Genomic DNA, 19213 nt, shown 5'->3' with positions numbered 1-19213 from the left:
CAGGCAAATGGCAAAAGAGTGCCCCTTTCTTGGATGACTGCAGCCCTCATTAGGTGGGTGACTGGGCCAGTGTAACCTGGGCTGGTTTCAGCCTCATGTGCCCCTGGGCTGGGTACCTTGTGGGGGACACGACCTGGACATCTACCTGTGCTCAGCTCTATTTCTCAGACTGGCCTGTGCTAACATCAGGTGATCCTCACACCCACCCTGGGAGACAGGTTCCATGGTCAACCCCATCTTAAAAGATGAGAACTCTGTGAGTGGTGAGGGGAGGCTGGAACCCCATCTGGACCCTGCCCTTGTCTGTCTGACAATCTACTCTGGAAGCCCAGAGGAAAGAATCCTGCAGAGCCAGGTCTTGCGAAAGGAGTCAGGAGGCGGCCGAGAGAAATCGCGAGCCTGGCAGGGACAGGACAGGACCTGTCTTGTTAATGAAGCAGCTCTGTGGGCAGCCAGGAGACTCTGACCAGGGCATCTGGCTATGCACAGCCAGTTTCACCAGAAAGAACAGGAGGGCGTGGCTGGGGGCATGGTGGGAGGGGCATGATGAAAGCGGGAGGGTGTGGCGAAAGCGGGAGCTGCAGTAGAAGGCCTTGCTGCCCACTTAGCCACACCGAACCCTCCAGGTTGCTCGACTGGTCTCCACCTTTGGCAACTCCTTTCCCAGGGGTCTTTGGCCAAAGGGGTTCCACGCAGGCAGCGTTTCTAGAACCAAGTGCTTTCTGTATTGACCACCTCTCGCTGGCCTCTCTGTGCTGGTGTTGATCTTTTTCTAGAAAAATCAGAAGACTGCAATGATGCATGGTGAAATGGTTACAGGCTTGGGCTTTTAGGAGAGTAGATCTGGGGTCAAGTCTTCTAGTAAACCCTGTGAGATTAGGGTTTTATTTACTGTGGTGTTCCCAGAGGATAGAACAGTGGCTTAAAGCTGCTGTTGTTCTTAGATGCTATCAAGTGGGTTCCAAATCATAGCAACCCTATGTACAATAGAAGAAACACTGCCCGGTCCTCTGCCACTCTCAAAATTGTTGTTATGCTTGAGCCTTTTTACAGCCACTGTGTCAATCCACCTCGTTGAGGGCCTTCCTCTTTTTTGCTGACTCTTTACCAGGGATTGATCTCCCTGATAACATGACCAAAGTATACCTATATACTTTTTATACCTTTTTTTAACAAAGGAGGAAGCTAAAGCCTAGGGAAGTTATCCTGGCTTCATAGAATGGAGTTGGAAAGTGTTCTATCATTTCTAGTCTCACAAAGAATGTATTTGACAGTAGAACACTCTGTTCCTTGAGGGTTTGAAATAACTCATCTGTTAATCTGTCTGGGTCTGGAATTCTTTGTGAGATTTAACTAAGACTGTTGAGGCTATCTATATCCTCTTGTGTCAGTATTGGTGAGAGAGATTAAGTAACTCTCTTAAGTAGGCAGGGAATTCAGTCACAGGCAATCGGCTGCAGAACCTGTGCTCTTAACTATTACATTTCCCTCCCTAAGGTACAATTGGAAACCCTGGTGGCATAGTGGTTAAGTGCTATGGCTGCTAACCAAAAGGTTGGCAGTTCGAATCCACCAGGCACTCCTTGGAAACTCTATGGGGCTGTTCTACTCTGTCCTGTAGGGTTGCTATGAGTCAGAATCGACTTGACGTCAACGGGTTTGTTTCTTTTTTTCGGTTTAAGGTACAATCGCTTTGGGTAAGTTACTTCACCTCTCTGAGCCTCAGCTTTTCCATCTATAAATGGGGATCGCACTCTACTGACTGGATTGTTGTGAAGATTAAAATGGCTTCAGAAACAAGCTTTGATCTCTCTGTGCTGACGGAACATTGTGAGTGCTTAACAAACTCTAGCTGCCATCTAGTGTCATCAGGGTGACAAGCCCAGCCCAGTTCCTGCCTCCTCTGCTTAGGCTGTCTCCCTGACCTCTTGTGTCTCCTATACCAGGGACACGGGTGGGCCTGCCCCCACATTTGTAGCCGCAGCCCATCTATATCTTAGCCCTAGAGAACCCCCAGCCCCAATCCCGGGGCAGCCACAGATCACTCACTGGTTCTCCAGGCTCTGCATGGTGTCGGGGAGTGGAAGTCCTTTGGTCTCTGGGAGGGGCAGGAGGAGGAAGCTGGAAGCGATGGGGGTGATACCATAGGAGAGGGGGGGCAGCAGGGGCAGGGCCTGGCGAGTCATCCCAATCAGAGGGCCCATCACAGCCCCCAGCCTGCCTGCTGCCTGCAGGAGGCCATCTGCTGTCATCCTGTGGGTGAAGGGGAGGGTGCAAGCCCATGTCACTGCTGCCACTACTGGGGACTTTACCAGAGAAGGGCCAGTTTGGATGGGCCAGGCGATACCAGGGAGGGAAAATTAGGCTCAGAGCCTCCCCTAAAGTCACTTCCTCCATGGAGCCTCACAGATTTGCCCATCTAGAGAGGGGGTCTTCTTCCAGGGAACTTCCAGAATCCTTCACAGGGAACTCCTTAGGGTCTTTGGGGGAAGGAAGGTGAGGCCTGTTTGTCCAGCTCCATGTGGGCAGCTGGGTCCCCTCATGCTCTGCTGTGTCCCTGGATACCTGACCCTCCTTTCCCTCCCTTCTAGCCCTCCCGGGGTGTCCCAGCAAACCCTCCCCAGCATGGCCTGCAGCCCCAGCCTACCGCAGAGAAGTTGGGAAGAGTTCAGTCCTGTAGACGGTGAGGCAGGTTAAGGTTACCCCGAAGCATCCCTTTCCCAGCACTGCAAAGACCACGCGCATGCTCTGAAAATCTGGGCAAGGGAGGGGGTCAGCATGAGGTCTGCCTGAGAGGAGCCAGGCGGTGGGGGGACTCCCCTACAAGGCTTCCTTGGGCCGACTCTGGTCCCTCGCAGGGCCACGGTGAAGAATTAGAAATCACGGTCGGTGGCTTGAGGAGTTGGGCAGATAGATGTAAGGCCAGCTCTGGGATGGGTGGGCAGGGGGCAGCTGAGGGCCACAATCCTGGTCTGCCCCCAACGGCCTAGGAGAGAAGGGGGCCAGGCCCTGCCCAGGCCACAGCAGAGGCCCTGGGGAGGCCAGAAGTCCTGAAGCCTTCCTACTGTCCCCTCCACCTGCCTCGGGGGACCCTAACTTTCACGGGGGATCCTGGGTGGGTGGAAGGAGTCCTGGTCAGGAAGCTGAGGTCTGATCACTGGCCTGGGCCTCAGCTCCCCCACCCACCTCTTGGTTATGAAGAGTCTTATAAACTGTCAAGTGTGGCTCCCACAGGAAGGCTCTAGAAATGTTCTCAGAGAGTTTTTGGCTCACACTGCCACCCTCCCTCCTCTTGCAGCCCCCTCGGCAGCAGGCAGTCCCTGGACGTCTTTGCCCTCCTCCTGGCTCCCCACACCACCCCCAGTCTCTCTCATGGGGTGCTAAGAGGAACCATGGAGAAGTTTCTCAGGCACCACAGCTGCTCAGAAGACAAGAGGAACTGGTGGCCCTCGGCAGCCTCCCAGCCCTCTGCTCACCAGTGCCTCATGCTTCCTTGACGAGAGAGAAGAAACACACTCTCTCTGTCCCCTCTTTCCCTGCTTGGTGCCTTTGCTGCCCCCCTGGTCTTCCTGGTCCCTCTTTCCCTCCAGGCTTCATCTTCTGGCTCTTAACCCCATGAGTCCTGGCCCTGGCTCTGTCACATACTAGCTGAGCAACTTGACCACCTTGCTTCACCTATCTGGGCCTCAATTTTCTCACCAGGGAAATGGGCTGGGGGCTGCTTGGGGAGGGAACTCCTGAGATGACACAGCAAAGTTCATGACAGGAATTGACACAGGCAGAAAGATGCTCAGAGGGCGTGGCTGCAAAACTGCACAAGTGTGGGGTCAGCAGTGGAAGGGGTCACAGGTGTGCAGACAACTGGGGTAGGCAGGGAAGTCAGTCTCCCTGGCTACCACCCGTAAGCCCACCCTCTCTGCACTGCCCTGACCTCACCTCGTGGCACCAGCACGTTGGCCAGAATGAAGAAGCCAGCAGTGGACTGGGAGCTGGCTATGGTGATGCGGTGGCCGAAGAACTTGAGCAAGAAGGGGGTGGTGGCCCGGCCCAGGAAGTCCACGGCTCCAAAGAGGACTTGGAGGAGGAAGATATCACTGCCCAGGTTCTGCAGGTCCAGGACCAGCCCGTAGTAGGAGAACGTTACAGAGAATCTGCAGGACAGAGCTAGGAAGTCGGTCCAGCTGGCACAGAGGGGAGGTCCCCTGCAGCATCACCCCACCCCTGGGCAGTCCTGGCAGAGCATAGCCCGGCATGCAAGGTCGGCCACGCTGAGCTTGTCACAGCCAAAGCCCTGAAAAGCCTGTTGAATGCAGGACATGTCTCCCCAGGGCCAGACTGATACCAGGACAGGGCAAGAAGTCCATTTTGCTCATGGGCCTCAGGGCAGGACTGAAGCTGGCTGACCAGCCAGAACACATGACCCTCTTGGGCTCAGCACCCAGCCTGCTCTCAGGGGCCTCTGCGGATCAATACGAGCTGCCCCTTCAACTCTGACCCACACACCCAACCCTGGCCCAGGCCTGTGCTCTACTAGCCATGAACCTGGGCAAGACTGTGATCTTTTCTAGATCCCTACTTCTTCATCTTGGAAAGTGGGAACAGTCCTAGGATGGGGTCTCTGTGTGGGGCTGGGCTGTACTGCCCAGATCCCCCTTCAAATGGAAAGCCTGATTCCCTCAGCCTCTAGGGGTGCTGGCCCTCAGCTATGAGGGTGGCAGCCAGTGACTGGGCCACGAGGGCCGGGGGATGACTCAGAAGGGCTCACAAACTCTCAAGGGGTGGCTGGGCTTTGCTGTGATGGCATCCTGTTCTGTGGCCAACTTCTCCCCTGCCCCATCCCGATTCCTTCCACTGGAGCAGATCCTGAGAGCAATCCCCAATAAACTCCCTGTTCCCTAATCTCCATCTCGGAGTCCACTTCCTGGAGGACGCCACCTGCCACACTCTCCTGAGTGGCTGAACTTACAGTGTCTGAATTGCTGCAGTTTGGAGGTCGAATTTAGATTCACAAGTAGCCACAATGCAAAATTATTCCTGACTACTTTAAAAACCCATTTCCTCAAAGATTCTATAGAAGAATTCTGAGCAAAAGGGGAAAATGCAGAAGAGAATTTCAAATTCTCATGGAATCCAGACTTTCTGGATTTGTTGAGACTGGATGAGCCCCCAAAACTATCACCCTAAGATAATCTTTAAACCAAAAATATCCCCTGAAGTCTTCCTTAAACCAAACAATAGTTTAGCTTAACGTGTAAAGAATGCCTGCCTTGAGAATTGCAGTCTTTTAAGAACTATCTACATGGGATTGAACATGAATGGCCAAGACAAGTTGTGGAATGACATCAGGGACATAATACCTGAAGAAACCAAGAGGTCATTAAAAAGACAGGAAACAAAGAAAAGACCAAAATGGATGTCAGAAGAGACTCTGAAACTTGCTCTTGAATTTCGAGTAGCTAAAGCAAACGGAAGAAATGAAGTAAAAGCTGAATAGAAGATTTCAAAGGGCGGCTTGAGTAGACAAAGTAAAGTATTACAATGAAATGGGCAAAGATCTGGAGTTAGAAAACCGAAAAGGAAGAATACACTTGACGTTTCTCAAGTTGAAAGAACTTAAGAAAAAATTTCAAGCCCTGAGTTGCAATAGTGAAGGATTCTATGGGGAAAATACTGAACGACGCAGGAAGCATCGAAAGAAAATGGAAGGAATACAGAGTTACTGCACCAGAAAGAATTGGTTGAGGTTCAGGCATTACAGGAGGTAGCATATAATCAAGAACTGATGGTACTGAAGGAAGAGGCCCAAGCCGTACTGAAGACGTTGGTGAAAACCAAGGGTCAGGACTTGATGGAACCCCAGTGTGAGATGTTTCCACAAATGGATTGCAGCACCAGAAGTGCTCACTCGTTTACGCCAAGAAATTTGGAAGATGGCTACCTGGCCAAGCAACTGGAAAAGATTCATATTTATGCCTATTCCAAAGAAAGGTAATCCAATCAAATGGGCAAATTATCGAACGATATCATCAATATCACGTGCAAGCAAAATTTTGCTGAAGATCATTTGAAAACGGTTGCCGCAGTACGTTTTTATGGATTGAATTATGTTTCCCCCAAAATGTGTGTATTGACTTGGTTAGGCCATGATTCCCAATATTGTGTGGTTGTCCTCCATTTTGTGGCTGTAATTTTATGTTAAGAGGATTAGGGTGGGACTGTAGCACCACCCTTACTCAGGTCACCTCCCTGATCCAATGTAAAGGGAGTTTCCCTGGGGTGTGACCTGCACCACCTTTTATCTCTCAAGAGATAAAAGGAAAGGGAAGCAAGCAGAGAGTTGGGGACCTCATACCACCATGAAAGCAGCACCAGGAGCAGAGCGGACACTTTGGACACAGCGTCTCTACGCCTGAGAAGCTCCTCGACCAGGGAAAGATTGAGGACAAGGCCCTTCCTCCAGAGCTGACAGAGAAAGCCGACGCCCTGAATTTGGACTTGTAACCTACTCCACTAAACCCACGGCTGGACTGTGAGAAAATAAATTTCTCTTTGTTAAAGCCATCCACTTGTGGTATTTCTGTTATAGCACCACCAGATGACTAAGACATACATTGACAGGGAACTTCTAGAAATTCAAGCCGGATTCAGAAGAGGATGTGGAATGAGCGATATCATTGCTGATGTCAGATGGATCCTGGCAGAAAGCAGAGAATACCAGAAAGATGTTTACCTGTGTTTTACTGACTATGCAAAGGCATTTGTCTTTGTGGATCATAACAAATTATGGATAACATTGTGAAGAATGGGAATTCCAGAACACTTAATTGTGCTCATGAGGAACCTGTACATAGGATCAAGAGGCAGTTGTTCGGGCAGAACAAGGGGATACTGCGTGGTTTAAAGTCAGGAAAGGTGTGCACCAGGGTTGTGTCCTTTCATCATACCTATTCAATCTGTATGCTGAGCAAATAATCCGAGAAGCTGGACTATATGAAGAAGAAGGAGGCATCAGGATTGGAGGAAGACTCATTAACAACCTGTGATATGCAGATGACACAACCTTGCTTGCTGAAAGTGAAGAGAACTTGAAGCACTTACAGATGAAGATCAAAGACCACAGCCTTCAGTATGGATTACACCTCAACATAAAGAAAACAAAAATCCTCACAACTGGACCAATGAGCAACATCATGATAAATGGAGAAAACATTGACATTGTCAAGGATTTCATTTTACTTGGATCCACAATCAACACCCACGGAAGCAGCAGTCATCAAAAGATGTATTGCCTTGGGCAAATCTGCTGCAAGAGACCTCTTTAAATTGTTATAAAGCAAAGATGTAACTTTAAGGACTAAGGTGCTCCTGACCCAAGCCATGGTATTTTCAATTGCTTTCATATGCATGCCAAAACCTAGGCAATGAATCAGGAAGACCGAAGAAGAATTGATACCTTTAAATTGTGGCGTTGGCAAAGAGTATTGAATATATCATGGACTGCCAAAAGAACGAACAAATCTGTCTTGGAAGAAGCGTAGCCAGAATGCTCCTTAGAAGCAAGGATGGCGAGACTAGGTCTCACATACTTTGGACATGTTATCAGAAGGGATCAGTCCCTAGAGAAGGATATTATGCTTGGTAATGTGGAGGATCAGCAAAAAAGAGGAAGACCCTCAATAAGAAGAATTGACACAGTGGCTGCAACAATGGTCTCAAGCGAAACAACGATTGTGAGGATGGCACAGGACCGGGCAGTGTTTAGTTCTGTTGTCCATAAGGTTGTTATGAATCAGAACCAACTCAAAGGCACCTAACAACAACAACAACAATGTGGGATCAAATTGACAACAGCAACTAGAAAGATTAGATAGGAACCTTAGGGGTCAGTGAGTTTATATTAGTGGAGTAGGAACAACCCAGAAAAGGAGAATGAAAATGATTGTCCAACTTGAAGAATGTAATCAGTCATTGAATTGTACATGTAGAAATTGTTGAATTGGTGTATGTTCTGCTGTGTTTATTCTCAACAATAACAAGTAAGGTAAAATAAAATAAACCATCAAAAAAAAAAAAAAGCCCATCCCCCCTCTAACAGGCAATTCTGCTTAACCAGGCACCCAGCTTAACGCTTCCCTTCGGTGTCAACATTATAGTTGGACAGTCTCTCACTGATTTTGTTCCCAGCAAACATCTGACAGCCCAGGGCCAAGCAAATGCAAGGTAAAACCTCAATTCTTGCAGAAACCGAAGAGTTTCATGAAGTTAATGAAAGTGACCTGGGAGAGCAGCTTGGCTCATGCTCAAAGCCGCTGCCTGTGAGGATCTGGATTAACAGCCGAAGAAAAGAAAACCAACCAGGTTAGCCGCTTCGAAGGCTGTGATTTGAATAATAAAGCCTGCTGCTTGGCGCCTGAAAGAGAGAGGAAGCCTGGCATACCCCCAAATTTATCCAGAAACATTTAAGCCAAAAAAAAAAAAAAAAAGCATTTGATCCATTCATTGTTCTAAGATTCAGCAAAGTTTTGCCATTATAACCCATGTGTGGTTAAATACAACAAAAAATAAATGTTTCCCTAATCTTTAGGTTTATTTCAAGATGAAGTCCCAATCAAACCTTTTAATACGCTCTTTTGGGTGTCCCTTGAATCGATTTTGTGTGTATGTGTTGTTTTACCCCCATTAACTTAAACTCTCTGCCCCTAAACTTCTCCGGGCTTTAGAGTTGCTGTTGTCAATTTAATCTCATATAGATAATTCTTTAAAAGAGCTCACCACTTTGGGGTTGTTAACCAATGTCATAAAATAATATGTGTACTAACTGTTTAATGAGGAGCTACTTTGTTCTGTAAACCTTCATCTGAAGTACAATTAAAAAAATAAATCACAATAACAAAAAAGATTACACTGCTCAAGGTGAACATTCTTTACTAGCTGAGCTAAACTGTTTAATATAAAGGTGACTTCATGGGATAGTCACAGTTCAAGGTTTAAAGATTATCTCAGGGCAATAGATTTGGGGGTTCACCTAGTCACAATGGGTTCCGTTAGTCTGGTTTCTATCAGAATTTGAAATTCTGTTCCACAGTTTTCCTCGCTTTGACCAGGATCCACCTATTAGGTCTTTGATCAAAATGTTCAGTCATGGTAGCTGGGCACCATCCCATTCTTCTGGTCTAGTGGCAATGGAGGTAGTTGACTGAATTTAAGAGGCCTTTCCCTGGTCCCAGGTGACCTTGGCGCTGAAGCAATGCCTCCTCTATTCACCTCCTAGGGATAGGGTGAGGAGACCGTGGCTCAGCGTGGGGGCTGGCCAGTGACAAAGCCCAGCTGGTAGGTGGCTCCACCAAGAGGCTGAGAGCACAGTCCCTGCCCCACTGCCTGGGTCCAAATGCCTGCTTCGTCATCAACTTAACCTCTCTTAGCCTCTGTTTCCGCATCTGTAAAACGGACATCATGAATGTTTTTATCTCATGGGGTTGCCGTGAGGGGTAAGAATGCCTAACATGTGGTTGTCCCTCTATGAGCGATGCTGCCCAGGGTCACTATCCTATGCCTGCCTCTCTAGCTTGTTGTCGTTGTTAGGTGCCATCAAGTCAGTTCCGACTCATAGCGACCCTATGTACAACAGAAAGAAACACTGCCTGGTCCTGCACCATCCTCATAGTCCTTGTTATGCTTGAGCCCATTATTGCAGCCACTGTGTCAGTCCATCTCACTGAGGGTCTCCCTCTTTTTCGCTGACCCTCTACCAAGCATGATGTCCTTCTCCAGGGACTGGTCCCTCCTGATAACATGTCCAAAGTATATGAGACATAGTCTCGCCATCCTTGCTTCTAAGGAGCATTCTGGTTATACTTCTTCCAAGACAGATTTGTTTGTTCTTCTGGCAGCCCATGGTATACTCAATATTCTTCTCCACCACCACAATTCAAAGGCGTCAATTCTTCAGCCTTCCTTATTCATCGCTCAGCTTTCACATGCATAGGAGGCGATTGAAAACACCACGGCTTGGGTCAGGGGCACCTTAGTCTTCATGGTGACATCTTTGCTCTTCAACACTTTAAAGAGGCCTTTTGGAGCAGATTTGCCCAAAGCAATGCGTCTTTTGACTTCTTGACTGCTGCTTCCATGGGTGTTGATTTTGGATCCAAGTAAAATTAAATCCTTGACAACTTCAATCTTTTCTTTGTTTATCGTGATGTTGTTCATCGGTCCAGTTGTGAGGATTTTTGTTTTCTTGGTGTTGATGTGTAATCCATACTGAAGCTGCCCTCTAACGACATGTGCACACACCCCTCTCCCCTGCCTCCTGGGTTCCCACCTCCTGAGGTCTTTAACGTCCCAGCCAGAAATGCCCCCTGAGGGTCCAGCAGATGCTGTTTCCCTCCTGAGACCCCTCTACCTGTCCCCAGCCCTGTCCCTGGAAGGAACAACCTCAGATGGCTTACATCACCACAAACAGTCCAAAGAGTCTCCAGCGGAGCTCGGGCATGTGGAACAGGTCCAGCCACGTCTGGCGGGTCTTGGCAGAGGCCAGTTCCTCCTGCATGCTGGACATCAGCACCTAGGGGAGGCAGCCCAGTGAGTGTGGAGTGATGGCCCCACCCCATCCCCCAAGCCAGGGAACTGGTGTCCAGGCCAGCAGAGTGATGGGGGAGCCTGGCCTGGGCCCGGGCCTCCATGGACTGGAGTCCTAGGTGGGGGTGGGGCAGAAAAGTTGCTCTTGGGTCTCTAACTGAGCTCTCTCCTCTGCAGACCTGGCCCACTTATCCTGAGCCTAGCAGGGGTCTTGTGTCCCAGCCCCCGCCCTCCTCAGTCCATGCTGCAGAGATGCCCTTGGCAGGTGCCACACAGAGCCCCATACCCTCCTCATTTCCATGGCTGGCTTCAGGGTACCCCGACTCCATCCCACCCAGCTCCTCCCTGCTCCCCAAGTGCCTGTCCTGCCCCCTCCTGAACTCACTGGACCACTGCCTTCTGCCTCTGGGCCCTGCTCACGCTGGGGTCAGCTCAGTCCTGATTGCTCTAGCTCACCTCCTCCTGGAAGGAGGACTTCCCCTGTCCTCCTGCCCGAGGGACTCTGTGCCCTCTGACCGCTGGCACCTGCTTCCTTGAACTATCTTCAGATAAGGAGGTCCTGTTCCCCCAAATACACGGAGAAGGCCCTTGGGGTGACTGTGTACTATACGTGGGTGGAGACAGTGAGTAAGAGATGTGGTGCTGGGGGTGCCGACGGTGTTGATAATGATGATATTTTTATTCGAGGTGGTGATGGAGTGGGAGAGGTGGTGCTGGATGGTATGATGGCAGTGGAGGTGATGAGAATAGTGGTAGCGGGGGTGTTGGTGGTGTTTTGTAGATGCTAATGGTGATGTTGGTGATGGTACTGGTGGTGTTGATGGAGTTGGTAATGATGAAAATGAAGATGACGATGATGGTAATGATGGTGGTGCTGGTAGTGAAGGTGATGACGATAGAGTGGTTATGGTGATAAGGTGATATGGCGATTATTATCACCACGTGATGGCAAGGTTGGTGACAGTGACAGTAGTGTTTATAGAGGTGAATGTCAATGAAGATGAAGGGGACTGTGGTGGGTGCTGGTGGGGATGATGATGATGGTAATGATGATAGTGTTGATAGCGATAGTAGTGGTTATGGTAGTGGTGTGAGTATGGATGGTTGTAACGCTGATGCCCATGGTGTTGCTACTGGTGCGTCGTTGGTGATGGTGCTGGCGATGGTGTTTGTGTAGGGATGATGATAGTGGAGACAATGGTAGGAGTGGTGATGTTGATGGTAATGGTGGTGGTGAAGGTGATGGTGATAGTGGTGATGGTGTTGATGTTGGTGCTTTGTAGAGATGTTGATGGTGATGTTGGTGGTGGTATTGGTGGTGTTGGTGTGGGCAGTAGTGAGGCTGATGAGAATTCAGTTTATTAGTGCAGGTCATTTCCTGGGTCAAGTCCCACATTCTGGGTCACAAACAGCAATATCTCACCTCTATGGTCAGTGTCTTTTTGGCTTCTTTCTGGCCATTGATCCTGGCCACTTTTTTGAGTTCCTGAAGCCCTTTGTCTGGTTTGCCCATGATAATTAGCCACCGGGCAGATTCTGGCAACCACCTGGTAAAAAGCAGGTGTTTAGCTGGGTCATGGCTTAATTCGTACGCACTGTGAGATCCTCCTGGATGAGAGAGGTGGGGAGGTGGTGGTGGACAGCAGACCCTTCAGCTGCAGTGGGAGCGAAGAGAAGGCAGGTGCCTCTCCTGCCTCACTGCTAATGCCAGGCTGGATGACTGGTGGCCCCTGACAGCTCCAGAGTAAAGATGAGTCCCAATGCCTGGCCACCCTCTCCTTCTCCATGCCATCCCCATCTGCTTCCCTGGCTGCCAGGAGTCTTTCATCCAGCCAGGGCATCAGGCTGCCTGACCATGCGGTGTCCCTAGACACAGCCACTCCTCCAGGGATTCCGGGGCCATTTCAGTGACAGAAAGGCCACATGGTGCTGACTTTTTAAAAAGAAGCACATTTAAAACATCCCCAACCAGAACTGAGTGGCTTTATAAAACCCAATTGCTTCTTCCCAGTCTCCTCGGGGGCAGATGGGCAGAAGGAGGCTCCCAGATTTGCCCAGCCCATAGGGGCTCAGCTGCATTTGCATGGAAGTTGAGAAGAGCTTCCTGAAGCAGTTTGAAATAGTGGTTAAAAAAGCCAGCCTGCCTGGGTTCAAATCCTGCCTCTGGCCCTCACCAGCTGTGTGATTTTGGGCAATTACTTACCCTCTCTGGGCCTCATCTGAAAATGGTGGTAGTAATAATAATAATAATACCTTCCTCATTAGAAAATGTGTTAATACACACCTGGTGGTATGAACAGCACCCAGTGTGTACCCAACAGCTGCGACCAGGGTGGCCTAATAAGTGTAATGATGGGCTGTCTCCCTCCATGCCTCCTGATACTGTTAATACAACATAGCTCCATGTGGGCAGAGCCTTCTCGTCTGTTTTGCTTACTAATGTATCTCTGATACCTAAGACCACGTCTGGCAGGGGCCTGAGCTCAGTGAATATTTGGGAATGAATGAATGAGTCCTTGTTATCCTGTTTGCCCCACAGAGGACTCCTTTGGCCCAGGCCAACTCTGCTGTGGCTCATGGGCACAAAGCCACTTATGGGGACATTCATTTGTGTTTGTTTCCTTGTATCTTTTCCTCCAGTCCCCACCCAAGCAGCAGGTATTTGCAGATCTCAGGGATTTGGGGAGCACCAAAAATAACCATGACGATGGTAGACTTGCATATCTGGGCTGCTGGTCACTGTGTGATGCCCAGGTGGGGAAGAGCCGTGAGGGAGCAGGCTGGTGGGGGTGGGGCAATGTGGGAAGGCCCAGAGGACATGGAGGGTGGGGGCTAGGGCAAAGGGCGCAGCTGCTGTTCGACTCCAGCCCAAATTCAGCCCAAGTTCAGCCCAATGTCTCTAGATCTTCCAGGTTCTCAAGAAGGTAGAAATACTATTTTTCTTTCTTTGGTCGATTAAAAGAAAAAAAAAAAAAAACTCCTCATCTTTAAATGTTGGCATCTTGTTACAAACTTTTTTTTTTTTTAATCACTATGTGAGCCAATTAAGGCCCGTCCTGGCTAGATAGGTACCAAGACCTCCGGTGACCATGCTTACCCCAGAACTGGGAATCCCAAAGATTCCCTTTGAGGACTGCTCAGACCATCTCCCTTCGTGACTCCCAATGTCTCAGCCCCGCGGCCAGCCAGGGCCGTGGGAGTGAGGGGGCAGCCTCCCACTCCAGTCCCCTGTTCTGTGATGGCCGCCCCAAGGGAAAAGGCCCCGGGCTCTCTACCAACCAGTTAGCCAGGAAGGTGGCAAAGAAGGGCACTGAAACAGCCAGCTGGAGCGTCCGCCAGTCCCGCAGGGCGAAGGCCAGGCCGCCCAGGCCCATCTGGCCCAAGCTGAGGAAGCATCCCAGTATCGTCATGGAGACAGCCCTCTTGGGTGTCGGGGTCCACTCCACCACTGAAAGGCACATGCAGTGAGGCCCTGTCCCCCGTCCCCTGCCCCCCACCCCAGGGCAGAAGCAGATGAGGGACACACTCACGGAGCATTGTCGAGGTCATCACGATGCCGGCCACTGCAAATGCACTCACAAACCGGAGGCCACAGTAGATGAGGAAATTCGGGGCGAAGATTGTGAGGGTGCTGGTCACAGCCACATGCAGGCAGCACCAGATCAATGTCGGCTTACGCCCAAACCTGTGACCAGAGACAAGCCTGGTGGGGCCCTGGCGAAGTAAGGTGCTCGCCTGCTGAGGGGTCCCTGAAGCTGTGGTGCTGATGGAGCGCCTCGGGATGCTTCCGGCAGGGAAACAGGGAGGCGGCATAACCTTGTGGCCAGGAACATGGGCTTTGGCGTCAGACGGCTGGATCTGAGTCCCAGCTCTGCCCTTCCTAGTTGACCTTCGGCAGGTGATGCCGCCTCTCTGAGCTGCAGCTGTTGAATCTGGGAGGTGGAAGGTGATGGCGGCTTGGACAGGGGCAGTGCGGAGGGGAGAGAGGTGGCCTGGGCATGTGTTCTGGAGAAAGAGCCTATGTGAATGTGGGAGATGAGGGAAGGAGAAGAACCAGGGCAGGCTCTGAGGGTTCAGCTGTTGCCACAGGGTTGGGGAGACCTGTTTTCTGGGATGGAGAGACTGCTGGGGAGGATCTGAGGTGGTGGAGGAGGGGCTGGGCTGACAGGAGAGGGGCTGGTGGTAGGGATGGTGGAGGAGGAGGATCTGGGGTTGGGGTGGGAGGATCTAGGGGTGGTGGAGGAGTCAATATGAGTCAATTCTGAGTAATAAAATAGAGCCCCTATAAATTTTTTTTTTTTTTTATAGGACAGAGTAGAACTGCCCCATAGGGTTTCCAAGGCTGTAATCTTTACAGAGGCAGACTGCCACATCTTCCTCCGAAGGAGCAGCTGGTGGGGTCGAACCGCCGACCTTTTGGTTAGCAGCCCAGTGCTTAACTACTGCTTTACCGGGGCAGCTCTACTCTGTCCTTTAGGGTTGCCGTGAGTCAGAATCGACTCCACGGGCAACAAGTTCAACTTTGGTAGTCTTTACAGGAACAGATTGCCAGGTTTTTCTCCTGCGGAGCCACTGGGTGAGTTCCAACTGCCATCCTTTCTGTTAGCAGCCAAGCGCTTAACCGTTGCACCACCAGGGCTCCTTGGATTTACAAGCTGGTGAGGGCAGTAATTTAGGTGTTATCAGCACTAGGCAGTGAAGCTTTGAGCAGGAGGAGAGTGGAGATGGAAAAGAGAAGGAGGCTCAGGACTGAGTCCTGGGGAGAAGGTTGAGGAGGAGAAGGAAGATGAGGCAGCCAGGTAGGCTGAAAAGAAATGGCAGGGAGGTGGAAATGGGAGGAAGACCAGGAGAATGGATCACTACTCCTGCGGCCCAGGCTTTTCCTTCATAGGGTAAGTGCACTTGCCCTTAAAAGGAGGTCAGTCCTAGTTCAGGGAGTAGAGCCTGGGATTTTAAAATTTGCAGACAGCCATCCAAGATACAACAATTGGCCTGTCTTCACCTACAGCAGCAGAGGCAGAAGGAGGCCCAGGAAACTGAGAAGGGAAAGGACTGCAGGTCTAATTGCCTCCATGAACTACTACCTCTATTGCCATGAAACCAGAAGAACTAGATGGTGCCCAGCTACCATTACTGAATCCTGATCCTGATCAAAGGGAGGAAAACTGTGGAAGAGAATTTCAAATTTTGAGAGAAACCAGACTAACTGAACGCATTGTGACTGGAGGAACCCCCAAATCTATTGCCCTGAGATAACCTTTAAGGCTTGAACTGCCACTATCCCGTGAAGTCATCTTTAAATTCCACAACAGTTTAGCTCAGCTAGTAAAGAATAATGTTCAAAGTGCTCTCTTTTAGAGAATTATCTATATGAGATCAAATTGACAACAGCAACTGTAAAACACAGAGGAGAAGTTTAGGACACAGAAAGTCTAAGTTAATGGCGGTAAAACAATGTGGGTAGAGATAGCGAGAATGGTGACTCAACGGGAAGCATGTAACCAGTGTCATTGAACTCTACATATAGAAATTGTTGAATGGGTGTATATTTTAGTATGTGTGTTTTCACCAAAAATAAAACTAAAAACAAAGAAGCAGGAGGAGGTCCATGTGCTGGGCTGCCGGTGCTCTGTGCTGGTACACAGTAGGCGCTCCTAACGGTTGGTGGAAACCTGGCGGCGAGAATGTGGAGGACACAGGAAGCGTGGGCTCCTGGCTGTTTCTCGTAGTAAATGGGAACTGGGCATCAAGGCTCAGATGCTGGGTTCCTGTGAGTCACACCAGCCTGGTCCCTGGCAGCGGCCAGACACGGGCCCATCACTGCTCAGGGAGGTTCTGACTCCCAGGGCCCGTGTGCACCTGAGCCGCCAGCCCCCACGTCCACAATGCAGGGCAGGTGGAGAGGGGACACTCACCGGTCGGAGAGAAGGCCCCACACGGTGGATCCCAGCAGAATCCCGACCATGTAGATGGACTGGCCCATAGGCTTCAGGTGCTGGGAGTGGCATACCAGGTCCCACTGGAAAAGAGGAGGGCACCACAGCTCAGGAGGCAGGAGATTGGGCAGGGAGGCAGAGGAAGGAGATCCTGGCCAGGAACACCTGGTCAGCCTGGGTCCTGGGGGTGCAGACACTGACAACGAGACCCCAGATTCCTAGCAGCAGGCCACAGAGGCGGAAGGGGGTCTGCTGGCAGCAGGGCTTGGACTTGAAGCCCAGCTGCTCCAGCTGGCAGAAATGTGGCCCAGCCTTGCTTCTGACAGTGAGCTCAACGGCCTGGCCAAACAGGGTTTGGCTGCACAGACACACAGAGGGCTTTGGAGGAGCAGAAAAATTTGGGAAACAACCAAGTTCTTGTTAAAAGAAGTTTGGCGGGCAGCGAGGGGTAGCGGCAGGTCACGGGGGTAGCGGCAGACAGTGCAGAACAGGAGCTGGCGGTGGCTGGCAGTGGTGGGCAGTGGTTGGTGCTGGTGGGTGGTGGCGGTCAATGGTGTGCAGTGGGGGGCAGTGGTTAAACCACAAAGTTTGAATTTTAACTCTGCTGATTACTAGTTGGGTGAATTTTGCTAAGTCATGCCACCTTGTTGAGCCTCAGTTTCCTCATCCAGAAAATGCGGACAAGAAGGCTGCTTTTCTCACAGGGCTGTGAGGGTGAATGGAGAGGGCTTGGCAGTTTCACCTGTGAAATCTGACACCTAACAGCTCCTTGCTGCATTCCCACCACGGTGGTCTTCTCCAACCACCCCGTCTCGAGCCCCCTCTGGCCCCTACAGAGCATGCTCCACCCAGCAAAGGAACCCCTTAAAAATGTAAATCGGCCACATCCCTTCCCTGCCCCAAACGCTCCAAGGACTTTCCCTTGCACAGAAGAGCAAACCCAGGCTCCTGACCACGATTTGGTCCTCCCGCTCTCCCAGCCATTTCAGCCATGGGCCCTCACCATCTGCGCCCCAGACACGCTCCTACTCGGCCCCTGTGTCCTGGCTGGCCAATCTCCCCCATCTTCACGTGCCTGCCGCCTTCTCTCATCAGCCAGACCCTAAGGGACCCTGCTGTCTTTGCTTCCAGCCAGCTGAGTGATGAGGAGCCTAGCTGCAGCGAGCTGAGTACCAGGATTGAATCCAGTTCTACTACGTTTTAGCTGTGTGTCCTGGGGCAAGTTACTTAACCTCTCTGTGCTGTCAGGAATAATACTAGTACCCACTTCATAAGACTGTGGAGAGATTGTGACTCCAGGGAAAGTATTTGAAACAGGGCCTGGCACTGAGAAGGCACAATGTGAGGGTTCCCTCTGCCGTTGTTACTGATTTAAAGTTGACTGAGCCTGAATCCACCCTTAGAATGTAAGCTGTTGAAAGTCTCCCAGTTCATCTCTGTAACTCCAGCCCCAGATCAGATCTGGGGCATCATAAGAGCATGGTATGTACTGAGGGCGTCACCACATTTATCAGCCGCCATGCAGACAGTACGACTCCTCTCAGTCATGGGCTATCATTCCAAGGCCGGGAAGGAGGTGAGTTGTGTGCTGTGGGGGAGGGAGGGCCCTTACCTGGGTGACAACAGTGGAGGTGAAGGTGCTGCTGTCGTAGACCCAGCCATCCACGCACGGCTCTGTGGCTTCCTTACTCCAATTGGTGGCCGTGACGTTGAGGTCCAGGAGGTGCCACTGTGGGTGGCGGAAGCGGTGACAATGGCTGGGCCCTTGTTGGGGGTCAGTCGGGATGGAGACGGTCAGCAGGTCCTTAAGGGAGAGGTTTGCTGGTACCTCGGAGCCATTGTCCAGCGTGGGGGCCCAGCAGCGGTGGCCTGGGGTGGCAGCCGAGAAGTTCTCCAGAAGCAGCTGGGAGGGCAGCAAGATGGAGGGGAAGAGGAAGGTGAAAATCTGCAGGGCCTGGAAGAGACCCATGTTCCCCGCTTGCTCCAGGAGCTCTGCGAATGCCATGGACAGGGCTGCTGCACCCACAGGCAGGGTCCTGGGAGTCGACGAGCAGGTGAGCACCTGGCCTGCCGCTCAGAGCCACCCGCCTGTGCAGGATCCTGGGCCGCCAAGACCTCCACCCTTGCTTGCCTGCCGGCTTGGAGGTGGGATCAGCTGTTCAGTAACCGGTGGGGTCAGTCTTCAGACGGCCTGAGGTCCTCGTAGAAAATTCCTCCCACAGCTATGTCCCAATGCTCTGGGGGGATGGGGGGAGTCCAGGAAACAAAGGTCACGGCCCAGTTGCCTGGGCTATCTGAGCTTCCAGCAATATTCTAGGGGCCTATGGTGGGAGGGCTGAGCTGTCTTCTAGGTTCTCCAGCACCCAGGGTGAAAGATCAAGCAGACTTTTTTAATAAGACACAATGTGTTGTCATGTTACTGAATTACAGTTGCGGCAGAAACAGCAATTTGGCCATTGGCTCTGTTAAAGTTTAATCTGAGCGTGGGCTCCTGGGTGTGGGTGCAACAGGCAGGTGGAGTTCCAGAACTCAGGACCTTGGGTAACTCCTTGCCAGCCGGCTGACCTCATTCTTAAATCTTAAACTGTCAGAACCTCCCTGGGGTCTTTTAAGTCAAGAAACCATTGGTCTAACCTTAACCCATAGGGTCTGTGGGTGCTGCAAACAGTTAAGCACTGGGCTACTAACCAAAAGGTTGG

General features: G+C 51.0%; 1 protein-coding gene across 1 annotated transcript; it reads right to left on the bottom strand.

Annotated features, from left to right (window-relative positions):
• Positions 1 to 370: 370 nt before the first annotated feature.
• SLC22A11 (solute carrier family 22 member 11) lies at positions 371 to 18519 on the bottom strand. Its single transcript, XM_049891855.1, has 10 exons — positions 18127 to 18519; positions 16494 to 16597; positions 14109 to 14263; positions 13858 to 14026; positions 12002 to 12125; positions 10449 to 10564; positions 3937 to 4151; positions 2648 to 2756; positions 2050 to 2253; positions 371 to 521 (listed from the first exon to the last, which is right to left on the bottom strand). The coding sequence occupies exons 1-10, from the start codon at positions 18517 to 18519 to the stop codon at positions 371 to 373; spliced, it is 1740 nt and encodes a 579-aa protein (XP_049747812.1).
• Positions 18520 to 19213: the final 694 nt, after the last annotated feature.

The sequence above is a fragment of the Elephas maximus genome, chromosome 7 (assembly GCF_024166365.1).
Source record: "Elephas maximus indicus isolate mEleMax1 chromosome 7, mEleMax1 primary haplotype, whole genome shotgun sequence".
NCBI lineage: Eukaryota > Metazoa > Chordata > Mammalia > Proboscidea > Elephantidae > Elephas > Elephas maximus.
Note: the sequence above shows the minus strand (reverse complement) of the source record. Positions and strands in the feature narration are given on the sequence as shown.